Source organism: Chiloscyllium plagiosum, unplaced genomic scaffold, assembly GCF_037043375.1.
Source record: "Chiloscyllium plagiosum isolate Xiang-an unplaced genomic scaffold, Cpla_swu_hap1 HiC_scaffold_22, whole genome shotgun sequence".
NCBI classification, from domain to species: domain Eukaryota; kingdom Metazoa; phylum Chordata; class Chondrichthyes; order Orectolobiformes; family Hemiscylliidae; genus Chiloscyllium; species Chiloscyllium plagiosum.
Window position 1 is genome coordinate 28542153 of NW_028270160.1, and position 18974 is coordinate 28561126.

At 44.2% G+C, this 18974-nt stretch overlaps 1 protein-coding gene across 1 annotated transcript in view; it reads left to right on the forward strand.

The window, feature by feature from the left end:
• The first annotated feature begins 9087 nt into the window (after window positions 1-9087).
• Window positions 9088-18974, forward strand: part of wdr11 (WD repeat domain 11) — a 119829-nt gene continuing 109942 nt past the window's right edge. The window contains exon 1 of the mRNA XM_087998899.1: window positions 9088-9248. Coding sequence (XP_087855025.1) covers window positions 9166-9248 — 83 coding nt within the window. The 5' untranslated portion in view covers window positions 9088-9165. The remainder of the gene's footprint in view (window positions 9249-18974) is intronic.

Sequence of the window (18974 nt, forward strand, 5' to 3'; positions counted from 1 at the left end):
AGCTGAGGTGTACTAAAGAGAATCTCTCTTCAAGAGGAAGAAGGCTTATGTTAGGATGAGATGTGATGGCTCAGTTAGGGCGCTTGAGAGTTATAAGTTAGCAAGGAAAGACCTAAAGAGAGAGCTACGAAGAGCCAGGGAGGGATATGAGAAGTCATTGGCGGATATGATCAAGGAAAACGCTAACGCTTTCTATAGCTATATCAGGAATAAAAGAATGACTAGACTAAGATTAGCTAGGAGAAAGTGAGGACTGCAGATACTGTCTGCCCCCACCCCCTCGCCAGCCTATCACCCTCACCCTCACCTCCTTCCACCTATTGTATTCCCAGTGCCCCTTCCCCAAATTTCCCCCACCCCTACGTTTTATCTCAGCCCGCTTGGCACACCAGCCTCATTCCTGAAGAAGGGCTTATGCCCGAAACGTCGATTTTCCTGCTCCTCGGATGCTGCCTGGCCTGCTGTGCTTTTCCAGCACCACACTTTTCAACTCTAGACTAAGATTAGTGCCAATCAAGCATCGTCGTGGGGAGTTGTGCGTAGAGTCAGAGGAGATAGGGAAAGCACAAAATGAATACTTTTTGTCAGTATTCATACTAGAAAAAGACAATTTGGTTGAGGATAATACTGAGATACAGGCTATTAGACTAGATGGGAGTGAGGTTCACAAGGAAGAGGTGTTTGCAATTCTGGAAAGTGTAAAAATAGTTAAGCCTCCTGGATTGGATGGGATTTATCCTAGGATTCTCTGGGAAGCTGGGATGGAGATTGCCGAGCCTTTGGCTTTGATCTTTGTGTCACCATTGTCTACAGGAATAGTGCCAGAAGACTAGCAGATAGCAAGTGTTGTTCCTTGTTCAAAAAGGTGATTAGAGACAACCCTGGAAATTTTAGACCTGTGAGCCTTACTTCGGTTGTGGGTAAAGTGTTTCGTAGGATTAAAATTCATCTAGACAGGAATAAGTTGATTGGGATAGTCAACATGGTTTTGTAATGGGTAGGAGAAAGTGAGGACTGCAGATGCTGGAGATCAGAGCTGAAAATGTGTTGCTGGAAAAGCACAGCAGGTCAGGCAGCATCCAAGGAACAGGAGAATCGACGTTTCGGACATGAGGAAGGGCTTATGCCTGAAACGTCGATTTTCCAGAGTTTGTGATGGGTAGGTCATGCCTCACAAACCTTATTGAGTTCTTTTGAGAAGGTTACAAAACAGGTGGATGAGGGTAAAGTGGTTGATGTGGTGTATTTGGATTTCAGTAAGGCATTTGATAAGGTTCCCCATGGTAGGCTATTGCAAAAAATAAAGAGGCATGGGATTAAAGGTCATTTAGTGGTTTGGATCAGAAATTGGCTAGCTGAAGCAAGCTCTATTCCTGATGAAGGGCTTTTGCCCGAAATGTCGATTTTCCTGCTCCTCGGATGCTGCCTGAACTGCTGTGCTTTTCCAGCACCACTCTGATCCAGAATCTGGTTTCCAGGATCTGCAGTCCTTGTTTTTACCGTGCTGAAACAAGACAGAGGCTGGTGGTTGAAGGAAATGTTCATCCTGGAGTTCAGTTACTCGTAGTGTACTGCAAGAATCTGTTTTAGGGCCACTGCTGTTTGTCATTTTTATGAATGACCTGGATGAGGGTATAGAAGGATGGGTTAGTAAATTTGCGGATGACACTAAGGTTGGTGGAGTTGTGAACAGTGCAGGTTACAGAGGGACATAGATAAGCTGCAAAACTGGGTTGAGTGGTGGCGAATGGAGTTTAATGAGGAAAAGAGTGAGATGATTCACTTTGGAAGGAGTAACAGGAATATAAAATACTTGGTTAATGGTAAGATTCTTGGTAGTGTGGATGAGCAGAAAGATCTTGATATCCATGTACATAGATCTCTGAAATTTGCCACCCAGGTTGATTGGGTTGTTAAGAAGGCATACGGTGTGTTAGCTTTTATTGGTAAAGCGATTGAGTTTCAGAGCCATGAGGTCCTGCTGCAGCTGTACAAAACTCAGGTGCGGCCGCATTTGAAGTATTGCATACAGTTCTGGTCACCGCATTATAGGAAGGATGTGGAAGCTTTGGAAAAGGTTCAGAGTTGATTTACTAGGATATTGGTATGGAGGGAAGGTTTTATCAGGAAAGTCTAAGGGACTTGAGGCTATTTTTGTTAGAGAGAAGAAGGTTGAGAGGTGACTTAATAGAGGCATACAAGATACTCAGAGGGTTAGACAGTGAGAGCCTTTTTCCTCAGATGGTGATGGCTCGCACGAGGGGACATAGCTTTCAATTGAGTGTTGATAGATATAGACAGATGTCAGAGGTAGTTTCTTCACTCAGACAGTAATAGGAGCATGGAATGCCCTGCCTGCAACAGTAGTAGACTGTCACACTCTCTCAGAATTGCAAAGGACCCACTCTGTACTACATCCTCAGGAGAATTCATACTCTCAACAAAAAGTATTTCAACTCCATCTCAAATATCAAAAACTGTAAGTACATTAAACTTTTATCTACCCACCTCCATAACCAGCGCTCCTCAAACATTCCAGAAGATTCCCCCGACCTCTGGAACTACTTCGACACCATTAGCCATGCGGCTGGTACAGCTGCCACCCCCACGCTGATTGATGATGTCACTTCTGCCCCCATCATGGTCACTTCTGCCCCTCACAATTCCTCATACATCACACGTGACATCACTTCCACCCCTCACATCATCGCTGATGTCACATGCTCAGTGACTTCTGCCACCCCTACTGCCGTGTCTGCCGCCAATTCCGCCCCCACCAGCGCCACTCACCTGCAGTCTGCTGACACGCCCCCCCACAGATCCCACTGTCACCATTCTCGGCTCCCAGAACCCTGAGGGGAACACCACCCCTGCTCATGACTCCACCCCCATTCCCCCCACCATCACACCCACTCCAGTTACTGGCTCCGCCCCCACTCCCAGCTCCACACCCACACCAGATCCCAGCTCCCAGCCCTGCCGAGTTTTCACCATCCCTCCAGACCTCCCCCTCACTGAGGACGAACAATCAGTCCTCAGCAAAGGACTCACCTTCATCCCCCTCCGCCCACGCATCAATGAATTTAATACATGCCGTGACGTCGAACACTTCTTCCGCCGCCTCCGCCTCCGAGCTTACTTTCACAATCAGGATTCCTGCCCACCTTCCGAGGACCCCTTCGCCCACCTCCAACACACTGCATCCACCTGGACACCCCGTACTGGCCTATTACCCGCCCTCGACCTCTTCATTTCCAACTGCCGCCGGGACATTAACTGCCTCAAGCTGTCGACCCCCCTCCCCACTCCAACCTCTCACTCTCACAACGTACAGCCCTCCAATCCCTCTGCTCCAATCCTGACCTCACCATCAAGCCAACGGACAAAGGGGGCGCAGTGGTAGTCTGGCGCACTGACCTCTAAACCGCTGAAGTCAAACGCCAACTCGAGGACACCTCTTCCTACCGCCCTCTCGACCATGACCCCACCCTCCAAACCATCATCTCCCAGACCATATAGAACCACATCACCTCAGGAGATCTCCCACCCACAGCTTCCAACCTCATAGTCCGGTAACCCCGCACTGCTCGGTTCTACCTCCTTCCCAAGATCCACAAGCCCGAGCACCCTGGCCGACCCATTGTCTCAGCATGCTCCTGCCCCACTGAACTCATCTCTACCTACCTCGACACTGTCCTATCCTCCCAGTCCAGGAACTCCCCACATACGTTCGAGACACCACCAACGCCCTCCACCTCCTCCAAGACTTCCGTTTCCCTGGCCCCCAACGCCTCATCTTCACCATGGATATCCAATCCCTCTACACCTCCATCCGCCATGACCAGGGCCTCCAAGCCCTCCGTTATTTCCTCTCCCGACGTCCCCAACAGTACCCTTCCACCGACACTCTCATTCATTTGGCCGAACTGGTCCTCACCCTTAACAATTTCTCCTTCGAATCCTCCCACTTCCTCGAGACCAAAGGGGTAGCCATGGGCACACGTTTGGGCCCCAGCTATGCCTGTCTCTTTGTTGGCTACGTAGAACAGTTGATCTTCCGTAATTACACCGGCACCACTCCCCACCTCTTCCTCTGCTACATTGATGACTACATTGGCGCCACCTCATGCTCCCGCAAGGAGGGTGAGCAATTCATCAACTTTACCAACACATTCCACCCTGACCTTAAATTTACCTGTACCATCTCTGACACCTCCCTCCCCTTCCTGGACCTCTCCATCTCCATTAATGATGACCGACTTGACACTGACATTATTTACAAACCCACCGACTCCCACAGCTACCTGGATTACATCTTTTCCCACCCTACCTCTTGCAAAAATGCCATCCCATATTCGCAATTCCTCCGCCTCCGCCGTATCTGCTCCCAGGAGGACCAGTTTCACCACAGAACACACCAGATGGCCTCCTTCTTTAGAGACCGCAATTTCCCTTCCCACATGGTTAAAGATGCCTTCCAACCCATCTCGTTCACATCCTGCACCTCCACCCTCAGACCCCACCCCTCCAACCGTAACAAGGACAGAACGCCCCTGTGCTCACCTTCCACCCTACCAACCTTCGCATAAACCAAATCATCCGCCGACATTTCCGCCATCTCCAAAAAGACCCCACCACCAGGGATATATTTCCCTCCCCACCCCTTTCCACCTTTCGCAAAGACCGTTCCCTCCATGACTACCTGATCAGGTCCACGCCTCCCCTACAACCCACCCTCCCATCCTAGCACCTTCCCCTGCCACCTCAGGAACTGCAAAACCTGCGCCCACACCTCCTCCCTCACCTCCATCCAAGGCCCTAAAGGAGCCTTCCATATCCATCAAAGTTTTACCTGCACTAATATCATTTATTGCATCTGTTGCTCCCAATGCGGTCTCCTCTACATTGGGAGACTGGACGCCTCCTAGCAGAGCGCTTTAGGGAACATCTCTGGGACAGCTGCACCAATCAACCACACCGCCCTGTGGCCCAACATTTCAACTCCCCCTCCCACTCTGCTGAGGACATGGAGGTCCTGGGCCTCCTTCACCGCCGCTCCCTCACCACCAGATGCCTGGAGGAAGAACGCCTCGTCTTCCGCCTTGGAACACTTCAACCCCAGGGCATCAACGTGGACTTCAACAGTTTCCTCATTTCCCCTTCCCCCACCTCACCCTAGTTCCAAACTTCCAGCTCAGCACTGTCCCCATGACTTGTCCTACCTGCCTATCTTCTTTTCCAGCTATCCACTCCACCCTCCTCCCTGACCTATCACCTCCATCCCCTCCCCCACTCACCTATTGTATTCTATGCTACTTTCTTCCCACCCCCACCCTCCTCTAGCTTATCTCTCCATGCTTCAGGCTCTCTGCCTTTATTCCTGATGAAGGGCATTTGCCCGAAATGTCAATTTTGCTGCTCCTCGGATGCTGCCTGAACTGCTGTGCTCTTCCAGCACCACTAATCCAAAATCTGGTTTCCAGCATCTGCAGTCATTGTTTTTACCTTGCCAACTTTAAGGGCATTTAAATGTCCATTAGATACACATATGGATCATAATGGAGTAGTGTAGGTGAAAGGAGCTTCCAATTGTTTTCAAAGGTTGACACAACATCAAGGGCCGAAGGGCCCATACTACGCTGTAATGTTCTATGTTTTATGTTCATCCACCAGACTCTTCAGGATCTTGTACATTTCAATAAATCACCTCTTAATCTTTTAAACCCCAGCAGATACAAGCGTAGCCTATCTAATCTTTCCTCATATTGTTTGAATAAATCTTTTCTGAGTTGCTTCTGATGTATTTATATCCTCCCTTAAATAAATAGATCAATATTGTGGATGTAGGTTTGCTCGCTGAGCTGGAAGCTTCATTTCCAGACATTTCGTCACCCTACAACGTAACATCTTCAGTGAGCCTCCGGGTGAAGCACTACTGCTGGGTTGGTGAAGTCATTTCCTGTGGCGATGTCATTTCCTGTTGTGATGTTATTTCCTGTTCTTTTTCTCAGAGCGTGGTAGATGGGTTCTAACTCGATGTGTTTGTTGATAGAGTTCCGCTTGGAATACCATGCTTCTAGGAATTCTTGTGCGTGTCTCTGTTTGGCTTTACCACCCCCTGAGAAAAAGAACAGGAAATGACATCACCACATGAAATGACAACACCAACCCAAAGAAACCCAAACATATAAGCAGAAATCATCAGCAGTGCTTTGCCCAACGGCCCACTGAAGATGTTACCTAGTAGGGTGACAAAACGTCTGGAAATGAACCTTCCAGCTCAGCGAGCAAACCTACAATCAGAACCTCAATCTGAGCTACAAATCTTCTCAAAACTTGCCAAGATCAATATTGTGCACAGTACTCTTGATATGATCTTACCAATGCTTTATCTCCCTATTTTTGTATTTAGTTTTCCTCACAATATGTGAGAACATTCTCTTCACCTTCCTAATTATGTGTTGTATCTCCATACCATCCTTTTGCAACTCATGCACTCAGACAACTAACTCTCTCTGAATCACAGAGTTCTGTAATCTCTCACCCAAGTAGATAATTTGCTTACTTTTTATTCTTCCTTACAAAATGGATAAATTCTCCTTCTTTCACTCAACTTGCCAGATCTTGCCACACACTTATCCTATCTGTATTCGTCTGTCACATTCTTATGTCTTCTTTCTGCCTCTCAGTACGTTCTTCTGCTCATTTATGCCTCCTTTCTGCTTTCTGTTAGCTAGCCAATCTTCTGTCATTGCTCCTCCACTATGAGCTTCGATTTTCTGGAATAACCTTTATGACAGCTATCAAATGCTGGCTGGCAATCTAAGTACGGTATGTTCATCAGTTTCCCCTTATCCACAGAACATTTCTTTCCTCAAAGAACTCCACAAATTGGTTACACATGATTTACCTTTCATGTTTCCTTATCAAAACTCTTGACTCTCCCTGATTACCGTGAACTTTTCTCAGTGGTGTGCTTTCATGTCATGGAGTCATACAGTCAAACAGCACAGAAACAGACCCTTCGGTCCAACCAGTCCAAGCCGAACATAATCCCAAACTAAAGTACTCCCACCTGTCTGCACCTGGCCCATATCCCTCCAAATCCTTCCTACTCATGTACTCATCCAAATGTTTTTTTAAACATTGTAATTGTACTCGCATCCACCACTTCCTCAGGATGTTCGTTCCACACATGAACCAGACTCTATGTAAAAAAATTGCTTCTAATGTCTTTTTTAAATCTATCTCCTCTCACCTTAAAAATGTGCCCCTCATCTGGAAATCCCTCATTCTAGGGAAAAGACAACTATCTATACCCCTCATTATTTTATAAGTTTCTAGAATGTTGTCTCTCAACCTCCTAAGTTCCAGTGAAAAAAGTCCCGGCATTTCCAGCCTTTCTTTATAACTCAAACCTCCCAGTAACATCCTGGTAAATCTCTTCGGGACCCAGTCCAGCTTAATAATATGCTTTCTATAACTGGGCGACCAGAACTTGACATGATATTCTGGAAGAGGCCTCACCAATGTCCTGTCCAAGTTCAACATGACTTCCCAACTCCTATACTCAAAGGACTAAGCAGTGAATGCAACATGCTAAATGCCTTTTTATCACCTTGTCTATATTTGATATAAGCTTCAAAGAATTATGCACCTGAACCCCTAGGTCCCTCTGTTCTGCAACACTGCCCAAGGTCAATTGTTTAGGTTCTATCCTTATTTGTTGTACTAAAATGCAATATATTTGATAATCATTTCTAATATCTTCCCTATGCTAACTGGCCTGTAGTTTCCTGCTGTCTCTCCCTCCCTTCCATTCTATTCTGGCTCCATTTTTTAATTCCCATTCACTTATCACCCCTGTGCTTGTTAACCTGCAATTACTCCTGGCTCTCGAATCGCTCAACTTTACTTAACATCCTTGTTAAATCCATACAAGACCATGACTCTCCCCACCTCATCTCCTTGAATTCTCTAAACCTGAAATATATGTGCCTCTCCGATTTTGGCCTCCGCATCCCTGACTGCAATTGTTCCAACTTAATGTCAACGCAGTCAGCTGCTGCACTGGGCCTAAGATTTAGAGTTCCACCTGTAAATTTTGTTTCTCTACCTCAGTTTGGGATCCACCTCTTTGACTGGACATTTTTGTCATCTGTCTAAATTGTAGCTCAGCATCAAAAAGCATTTAATAACAATGTGCTAAACGAATTGCCTTCAGCAGGGTATCTTTCCTCGATGCTGTTATGCTAATGTTAATTTTCATAAGAAGCTAAGACATGGTAATATAGTATTGAAAGATACTATAAAATCTGGACTTTTTCCTATTCTTTTGCATAAGGATGTGAAGATCTAGACTTTTAAAATTTTCTTTTGGTTCTGTTTCTTTCATTTCTTTATTTTTAATTCTGGTGTTGTATTTTGTATTTTTAAGCTGGTGTCGTAGAATGGTGACTTTGTAGACTTGTCACTGTACTCTTGTAATTGAGTACACATGGCAATCTGACATATTTTTACAGGTATAATTATCATGAGACACAGCGCAATGAGCCTTGGGATGTTTTATGATGTGAAAGGTAGTATATAAATACAAGTTGTCATTTTTGAGAGGTCAGGTCTGTACTTTTTAATGTCACTTTCCCCATTCAGGCATCAAGTAACTAAACCCTGGATTATCCATGATCAACACAGGAGCGAAGACTTTAAAAAGTAAGCAAATTATTTAAATAGTGAGAGATTACAGAATTCTTAAGACTTAAGAGGGATCTGTGTGTCCTAGTACTTGAATTGCAAAGCATTGGTTTGCAGGTACAGCACATAAATTACAATGTGAGGTTTTAAAATCTTCTAAAATTTTGAAATGGGGTTTTCAAGTTTCCTGGATCTAGGGAAGAGGTGGTGCTTCAGCACAGTAAGGGCTGCTGAGCAGAGCGCCTCCCCTCTCCTCCCTGGCCAATGGTGGTATAGCGGGGCAAGACGTTGAAGGCCGGAACCTGGGGCCGGGGTTTGAGGGACGGGGGAACCGAGGTCCGGACGAACACGGAGATGTTCCGGGTGGATCACTTCCTGTTTACATGGCATCCCGGAAGCTGTGCTCACCGTGAGGAAGCGGAGACTTGTTGCTGCTGAAGGAGGATAATTTATACGTTTTGAGAAAACACGATGCAGTACACAGTAAACATCAAACTCTCCGCCAGGACTTTAACGGGAACACTGAGTGGCCAGAACAGAGGGGCAGTGGACTGGTGAGTGAGAGGGAGAGAAGAAGGGGAGGAGTGAAGGGGAGAGAGAGATGGAGGGAGGGAGGGAGAGAGGGATGGAGGGAGGGAGGGGGAGAGAGAGATGGAGGGAGGGAGGGGGAGAGAGAGATGGAGGGAGGGAGGGGGAGAGAGAGATGGAGGGAGGGAGGGGGAGAGAGAGATGGATGGAGGGTAGAACGTGCCTTCTGGCACCTGACACCATCATAGAGTCATAGAGATGTACAGCATGGAAACAGACCCTTCGGTCCAACCCGTCCATGCCAACCAGATATCCCAACCCAATCTAGTCCCACCTGCCAGCACTCGCCCATATCCTTCCAAACCCTTCCTATTCATATGCCCATTGAAATGCTTCTTAAATGTTGCAATTGTACCAGCCTCCACCACATTCACTGTCGGTGGTTTTCCTGTAAACTGACTGACTGACTGACTGACCTCCCACAACCAGGGCTGCACAATCTGAGCTGTGTTAGTTTAAACTGACTGACAGACTTAGCTGTGTCTGTGCAGACATGTACTGACCCTCTCCACAACACTTGCTTGTACAGAATGAGCTGTGTTATGCAAACTGACTGATCTTGCACAACATTTAGGGTTGTATAGAACAAGCTGTGGTAGCAAAAAACTTACTGACCCCTTCACAGTACTCGGAGCAGTCCAGACCGAGCTCTGTCAGTGCATATCAGATTGACCCCATGCACAATACCTAGGGTTATATACAGCATGTTTTGCTAAGTTAGTGTAAATTTACTGCACATACTCAGCTCCTTTGTGGTAGTAGGTTTGTTAATTATCAGATTAACAGCTCATTCTGGCTGTTATTTAAAATATATCCCATTTTATGTTATATTGTAAGTGATTGTTGAGTTTACTTTTCCAAAGCACGTTAAACTTTAAACTTAAAATTCAATTTGGCTACCTTAGACCAAAGGCACACAGATTTTTTTTTTTAGTAATTAATTGAAATAAATTATAAGATAACGGGAGAATATTGAGAGTGAAATGCTTATCTTTGAAAGACATTTTGTTGTTTTTTTTGTTGTTTTGCACATCTCAAATCATCACAGCTAACTAAGTTCTTTTGAAGTGCAATCACTGTTGTAATGCAGGAAATGCGGTGGCCAAATCATCTACAGCAAAAGCAACAAATAGGTTGAAGAATCTCCAGAAATATCCCTGTCATCAATGATGATAGCCTGACACATCGTACAGAAGAGAATGCTGAAACATTTGCAGTCACCTTTAGCCAGAAATACTGAGTGAATATCCATTTCGGTATGAGCTCTCCAGCGTCACAAATTCCAGTTTTGAGCTAATTCAGCCATATTACTGAAGATGTATGGCCCAGAATTATCCATGCTTTATCCAAGCTGTTCACTACAGCTACAACTTTGCCATTTAGCTTCCTATGTGAAAAATTGCCCAAATGTATCCTGTACACAAAAAGCAAGACAAAACCAAACTGCAAATTACTAACTCATCAGTCTACTCTGAACTGTCATCAAAGTGATTGAAGTAGTTGTTGACAGTGCTACCAACAAGCAGCACTTATTAGCAATAAGCTTCCCACTGATACTCAGTTTACATGCCACCAGAATCATTTGGCGTGATCTAATTACAGCCTTGGTCTAAACATGGACAAAAGAGCTGAACTCCAGAGATGAGGTGAGAGTGACTGTCCTTAACGTCAAGGCAGTGTTTGACCAAGCATGGAATTGAGGATCCCTAATAAAACTGAAGTCATTGGGAATCCGGAAAAACTCTCTGGTGCTAGCCATTCTTAGTGCAAAGGAAGATTGTTGTGTCGATTGGAGGTCACTCATCTCTGTTCTAGGAGATCACCACAGGGGTTCTTCAAGCACTATATTACATCTATCATAAGGTCATAAGTGGGCATATTGCTGACATTTGCACAGTGTACATCACCTGTCAGAAATATGAGGCAGAATGTGGCCATGTGCAGCAAGAAGTGGACAATATCCAGTCTCATAATGATGTATGACATGAATATGACTTGCCACTTAAAGCTGAAACTTTATTGCTGGAACAGCACAGCAGGTCAGGCAGCATCTAGGGAACAGAACTTAAAGGCCAAGCAGTGGTTACTTCTGACAAAAGCCAATCCAACCATCCCTGTATCTCCTACTATCCATATCCTGGGACGTACCATTGACCAGAAGCTGAGCTGGATAATTGTATAAACTTATGACTACAACAGCAAGTTATAGACAAGGAATTCTGTAACAACTTATTTTTTCAAAGTGTGTTTACTGTCTTAAAAGGCGCAAGTCACGGTGGCACAGTGGTTAGCACTGCTGCCTCGCAGCGTCAGAGACCCGGGTTCAATTCCCGACTCAGGCGACTGACTGTGTGGAGTTTGTACGTTCTCCCCGTGTGTTTTAAAAAATTCTCAAGGTCAGGTTCGTAGGAGAGTAGTCTGACACAGAACAAACGACCAAGAGGCGAGTCTGCTAGAATATGGGCATTTTATTCCCCGCATCGTCGCCACAACCAGGTCCAAACAACGGGTCTGGCTTATACTCACTCTACATATTACCAAAACTGGGAGCCGTCAGTTCTCGTAGAGCGGTTGCCAACAACCCACGCTCGGCGGTTAAACGTAACCCCGGAGCAGACTCACCGAACTGGAGACTTTTTCAGCTGATATACTCCCTTCCAGATATAAACATTCATGTGAACAGCAGAGCAAGGCTAAAAAACACATTCCATTCTGGTTACATACAGATAAGAAGATTCACACGGGACTAAGCAACACCTCCATTCCGGTTAGATTCACACATGTATTGGGACATAATTTTTAACCGTTTCACCACATTCCACTGCTTGGAATTTTACACCACATTCCACTGCTTGGCCCAATACATGTGTTACATTATGATTCACACATGTATTGGGACATAATTTTACACCACATTCCACTGCTTGGCCCAATACATGTGTTACATTATGCTTAATTCAGTTCAATTCGTTTCAGTTAATTTCAGTTCAGTCAATTCAGTGTAATTCAATTCAGCTCAGTTCAGGTCTGTTCAGTTCAATTCAATTGTGTTCAATTCAGTTCCGTCCATTTCAATTCAATTTAGCTCAGTTCCATTTCGTTCCGTTCAATTTGATTCACTTCAGTTCCACTCAGTTCAGTTCAGTTCAATCCCATTCAATTCTGTTAACTCCGCTTCAGCTTTTTGGACATGCCCACATCCTCCGCTGTACCCCAGGCAAGGGGTTCTTCGGCAGGACTGGGATCCTTTCTCAAACAAACTGCCACGTACATGCCCACATCCATGCCATCCCGGGACGGTCGGGACCTCCACAGTTTGTTCTTCTGGTTTCTTAGTCTTTTTCCAAAACATTGTTCTGTATCAAAATCTCTCCTCAATTGCGATTGATCCTGCTCGACTACGCCAAATGTTTTAAAAAATTCTCAAGGTCAGGTTCGTAGGAGAGTAGTCTGACACAGAACAAACGACCAAGAGGCGAGTCTGCTAGAATATGGGCATTTTATTCCCCGCATCGTCGCCACAACCAGGTCCAAACAACGGGTCTGGCTTATACTCACTCTACATATTACCAAAACTGGGAGCCGTCAGTTCTCGTAGAGCGGTTGCCAACAACCCACGCTCGGCGGTTAAACGTAACCCCGGAGCAGACTCACCGAACTGGAGACTTTTTCAGCTGATATACTCCCTTCCAGATATAAACATTCATGTGAACAGCAGAGCAAGGCTAAAAAACACATTCCATTCTGGTTACATACAGATAAGAAGATTCACACGGGACTAAGCAACACCTCCATTCCGGTTAGATTCACACATGTATTGGGACATAATTTTTAACCGTTTCACCACATTCCACTGCTTGGAATTTTACACCACACCGTGTCTGCGTGGGTTTCCTCCGGGTGCTCCGGTTTCCTCCCACAGTCCAAAGATGTGCAGGTTAGGTGAATTGGCCGTGCTAAATTGCCCGTAGTGTTAGGTAAGGGGTAAATGTAGGGGTATGGGTGGGTTTCGCTTCGGCGGGTCGGTGTGGACTTGTTGGACCGAAGGGCCTGTTTCCACACTGTAATCTAATCTAATCTAAAAAAAAGTCAGGAGTGCAATGGAATTCTCCTTACCAACTTGTCTGGCTATGTGCGGCCCCAAGAGTATTTGAAAAATTCAGCGTCATGTTTGACCAAGCAGTCTGGTTGATTGGTATTCTATTTGCTACCTTCAACATCCAGCCTACAGCACCAGCTACAGGCACTGCAGCACCTTTTCAATCCACAAGCTCTGCCATCTAGAATGACATAACCACCCCAATTTCTAAGTCACACACCATTCTGATCTGGAACTATAGTGCTGTTTCTCCAGTGTCTCTCGATCAAAATCCTGGATCGTCCTTCCTAACAGCACCATTCCTTTCCCTATGGACTGCAGCTTCAAGAAGGCAGCTCAGCACAACCTTCTCCAGGGCAACTAGGAGCACGTACAAAATGCTGGCTGAGCCAGTGGTCCTCACAGCCTGTGAATGATTTTAAAAAATGAACTTCCACAAATAGCAAAGTGGTGCTGACCAGCCATCAATGCTCACACTGAATATAGGGCGGCACGGTGGCTCAGTAGTGCCTCACAGCGCCAGGAACCCGGGTTCGATTCCAGCCTCGGCGACTGTCTGTCTGTCTGGAGTTTGCGCATTCTCCCCGTGTATGCGTGGGTTTCCTTGGGGTGTTCTGGTTACTGCCCATAGTGTTCAGGGATAAATGTAGGATATTAGAGTAGGGGAATGGGTCTGGGTGGGTTCCTCTTCAGACGGTCAGTGTGGACTTGTTGGGCCGAAGGGTCTGTTTCCACACTGTAGGGATTCTATACAGAGATTTTATGAAAGCTGGTTTTTTTTTTGTAATGTTGATTAAGTGATAAATATTGGTCATGCTGCTGGGGCTATCTCCCTTGCTCCTCTTTGAATTAGTGCCATGGGATTTTTTTTACATCCACCTGAGTAGGCATTCCATCTGGGAAATGCAGCATTCCCTCAATATCAGGCTGGTGCTCTAGCCCTGAAGTAGGACTTGAACATTCTGATAGTCAGGTGAGAATACTACAAACTGAATTGTGACTGACACTTAAAGGCAACTTTTGGTTATTTCTGTTAAGAATTTAATTCAACCTTTTAAGAAGACACTAATGTTAGGGTGTACTTTCAAGATGAGGAAATGCTTGTTTGTGTGCACTTATCAACCTTTGTTCTGGTCAATGAGGTGCAAAACTGACTAGCTGTTTTGTGAAATTTGCATACGTAATTCAGCTGTCAAAATATATTAGATTTACAAAAGATGCATATGAAAACACATCTGTCTCAGAATATTTTTAGATCAGCGGCCTGAAGAAATTTACTGTGCTCTTAAAACTCACATGCACATCTTTTTATTGTGTTTAATTTGCCAACTAAATCTGTCAAATTCTTTATACCTAGCTAGTATGAATTAAGTTTGATCTGCGGGAAGACACACGACCAGTGAAAAATGATTATGGAGTGAAAGGTTTTTCGCAAAGATTGGTTGATGCTGAGAAAAATATGGTTTTGAGATTGGGTGTCAGTCTGTTGAGTTTGGGTTCTAAAGCCTTGGAGAGGATGCTGAAGAGATCTAGGAGAATAGTGTTGGGGCGCAGGCGGGAAGAGGTTTCAGTTATATGGAGAAGCTGAAGCTACCCTTCTTGGAGCAGTGATTTGAGGAAATTGGATAGAAATTGAAAATCATAAGTAACTTTGATAGAAAAATAAGGAGAAACTGCATCTGATGTAGGTCAGAGAGATCACCGATTTGAATTGAGTTTTTTTTGCCAATTTCAGAATTTTTGTCCATCATGGTCAAAGTTCTATGATCTCAAATGTATTGTTTAAAAGAGTCATGGGAACAGACTCAATAATAACTTTTAAAGGAAATTGAATGAATATGTGAAGGAAAAGATTCGGACCATTGAGGGCAGTGTAGGTGAGGAGTGAGAGTCTAATATCCAAATTCAGATAAATATTTAAAAGAAAGGCACATTTTTTGTCAATGCTTTTTATCTTGAACTTATCAGGACACTTACCAAGAATGTCAATAAAGGGGAAAACCAATGTTTATACTGTAGGAGAGGCATTGCCATTGAGCATTGACGATTGACTGCCAGGCTTTGTTTAGACTTCAAACCAGGCAGGTACTCTGTTCTTTGCATTACTGTGAGAAATCAAGCCAGGTTTCACTCTGGGATCTGATGTATTCAGTAATACCATCGGTTGTGATCAGAAAGGTCACAGCTGTGGCAAAAGTTTAGAAGCATTCTATTAAATTCCATTGACAACTTGCTTTTATCTTTTTAGGACTGTTGTAATGTAGAGAAATCAGTGCTTCAAAGAGATGGATTTGGTTTGAAATTGAATAAATAAATCAGAATGAAGAGCAAGTATCAGGAAAAGTAACCAGTCTCTTTGAGAAACATTGTACAAAAGAGCAGGCCATTCCATTAAATCATGGCTGATCTGCCTCAGTTTGATTTTTCCCATGATATCCTCATATGCCTGATATATTTAATATCAAGAAATCTATTGATCTCTGCCTTGAATATACTCAATGACTGAACCTCCACAGACCTCTGGTTCGAGAGTTCCAAAGAGTCACCACCTGCTGAGTGAAGGGATGGTTCCTCATTTCAGTCCTCTTAGTCTGAGACTGTGTCCGGTTCTTCTACACTCCACCTGCCCACAGGGACTTCCTTCCTGCATACAGTAGAATGTCGATTATTCGAATATCAATTATCTGAATTTCAGATTATCCGAACAGATCTCAAGGTCCCATAAATATGGCATTAGGCAACTCGGCATTCAGTTATCAGTTAAACAGCACTATGACGTGCATTGCTTGATAACAGGTACTCCTACATTACTGCTTGTTTCCAGTTATCCAAATGATCAGTTATATCAACAAAGTACTCCCTGCCCATCTCGTTTGGATAATCGAGCTTCAACTGTATATTCTGTTGACGAATCTTATATGGTTCAATCAGGTCTTCTTTCATTCTTCTAAGCTCTAATGAATGTAGATTCAATCTCCTTGAGCTGTGCCATCCAGGTGTCATTCTGGTGAATCTTCATTATCTCTGTCTTATGGCAATTGTTCCTTCCTTGGATAAGGAGTTCACAACTGTATACAATACTGCAGGTGTAATCTCATCAGGGCTAGATGCATCGGAGCAAGACATCTTTACTCCTGTACTCAAATCCTCTTATGATAAGGACTAACATGCCATTTCCTTCTTTCTGTTTGTTAGCAACACCTGCATGTTAGTTTTGAGTGATTTACCTTACCTGGTCTAACCAGATGACTCTCCAATCCCAGCTGCGATCTGGAGTGGTCTAGCAAGCCATTCAATTATTTCACATTACTGCAATGAATAAGAACAAATATGGACTGGTAACTTAAGTGTGAAATAACCAAAAGGTTGGAAGGAATGAAGGCACACTTAGCCTAGATGACCTGTAAAACCTTTTTCATTAACATTTATGGAATTGTACTACACTTGGAAGAGTCACTCTTATGTAATCATAATTACATTCTCTGATTCCTTTATTATTGTTCTTTCTCAGCTCCACCAAACTAAGCTGTTGAATCATTGGGAAACAGTGGTTCTGACCCCATGTAGTCTCACTGCTTTAGAGTGAATATGGGCAGAGAGACCTCCTGGTGATTGTTATCTACCACATTTCCGTCACTGATAGATTACCGTTCCTTCAGGTTGGACACCACTTGTAGAAAACATTGAGGATTCCAGAGGTACAGTGTGTATTCAGTGCCTATCACAAAATATGCTGTGGAGGTGCTGGTGTTGGACTGGGTTGGACAAGGTCAAAAATCTCACAACACCTGAAGGAGTGAGACTCCAAGACCTTGTGTTTCCAAATAAACCTGTTGGACTATAACCTGATGTGTGATTTTTGACCTTATCATAAAATAGTAGAAGCATATTAACAATATCACTAAGAGAACTGGCTGAGCCATAGAGTCATACAGCATGGAAACAGACCCTCTGGTCCAACCCGTCCATACCAACCGACATCCAATCTGACCTAGTCCCATTTGTCAGCATTTGGCCCATATCCCCCTCAATCCTTCCCATTTGTATACCCATCCAGATACCTTTTAAATGTTGTAATTGTACCAGCCTCCACCACTTCCTCTGGCAGCTCATTCCATCCACTCACCACCCTCTGTGCGAACATCACATCACGTCAAGGAATCACACAAGAATTATGAGGAGCATAGATATCAGACTAACCTTGCGTGAGGTGGCTAGACAGCCAATGAAAAAACAACCAACTTGATCCTGTCTTGCCTGTCACAGCTGCATCTCATTGACTGTTTTGATAGGAGTGACCACTTTACTGTCTTTGTAGAACATAGATCCTATCTACATGTGAAAGGTACGCTGGATTGTGTTGTGCGGCACTACCAACTGCACAAGTGGGATAGATTAAGAAGAGATGTAGCAGCTCTGAACTGGGCATCCATTAGTGACTATGGAATCTGAGCAATAGCAGCTATATATCCCACCTGTTACATGGGTCAAAATAAAGTTTCTTTTCAAGGACTATCTCAGTGATTTCCTCAGGGGTGACCTTTTAGTTTTCATGGGCTTAATTCTGAATTTTAAGTTAGAGATCAAACTTTACTAGAAGCAGCAATTTGCAAACCAATTCTGTTTGCTATGTCATCTAAAGGAGGTTAAAGAAACAAGACACTTAGTGCTGGATATGTGGCTACGAATCCAACAGCAATTGAAGAGTTTTTCTTAATTTGTTTTAAATATTGCAGATGTTGGGAATCTGAAGCATACACAGATTATGCTGGAGAAAACTAGTAGATTTGGCATCAACTGTGGAGAGAGAAACAGTTAATATTTTGAGTCTGATATGATTCTTCAGAATGCCTGTGGATCTGTCAACATTTCTGATGTTCTGCTAAAGAGCTGAGCTCCAGAATGAACTGTATCCCCAATTAGGCTGTTGCAGTACAGTTGCAACATTGACATTTGTGCTGTAGCATGCAAAGTTGTCTGGATGTGTCCTTTCTGCAAAACATCAGGATAAATCCAGCTTGACCATAGTATCTTTAACCTAACTCTTCTAACTGCTTATCCCATCCAGCATGACTTGAACAACATGCAACCTTGGGTTCTAATATGTACTATAAAAGTGGCAAGCAACTATAATTTCCAACAGTAAGGAGCCTAAATATGAACACCTGCCCCTTTGACATTTGCTGCTATTCCTATTGCTATATCCTTCACTATCATCATCCTAGGGTCAGAGGAGAGGGGAAATGGTTGGCATTACCATAAGTCAGAAATTCAACATGATCAGCCACATAAATATAGCAGGCACGATCAAAGATCAGAGCTTTGGTATTCCATGCTGAATGGCTCACTTCTTGATTTTCCCAAACCAATGTGGCCCATGTTAGGATTGTGATAGAATACACTCAAGTACCATGATGTCTTCCAGAGCAAAATTGACTCTTTGTTTGACACTTTTCATTCATCAGTAGTGAACCATGGCAGTAGTGTGTGATGGGACTAGTGCTGCAGCAACTTGCCAAGACTTCAAGGGCCATGCTTAAATTAAAACTTCCTGATGTGGACATGTTATTGCTATTTCTCCATCACACGAGTT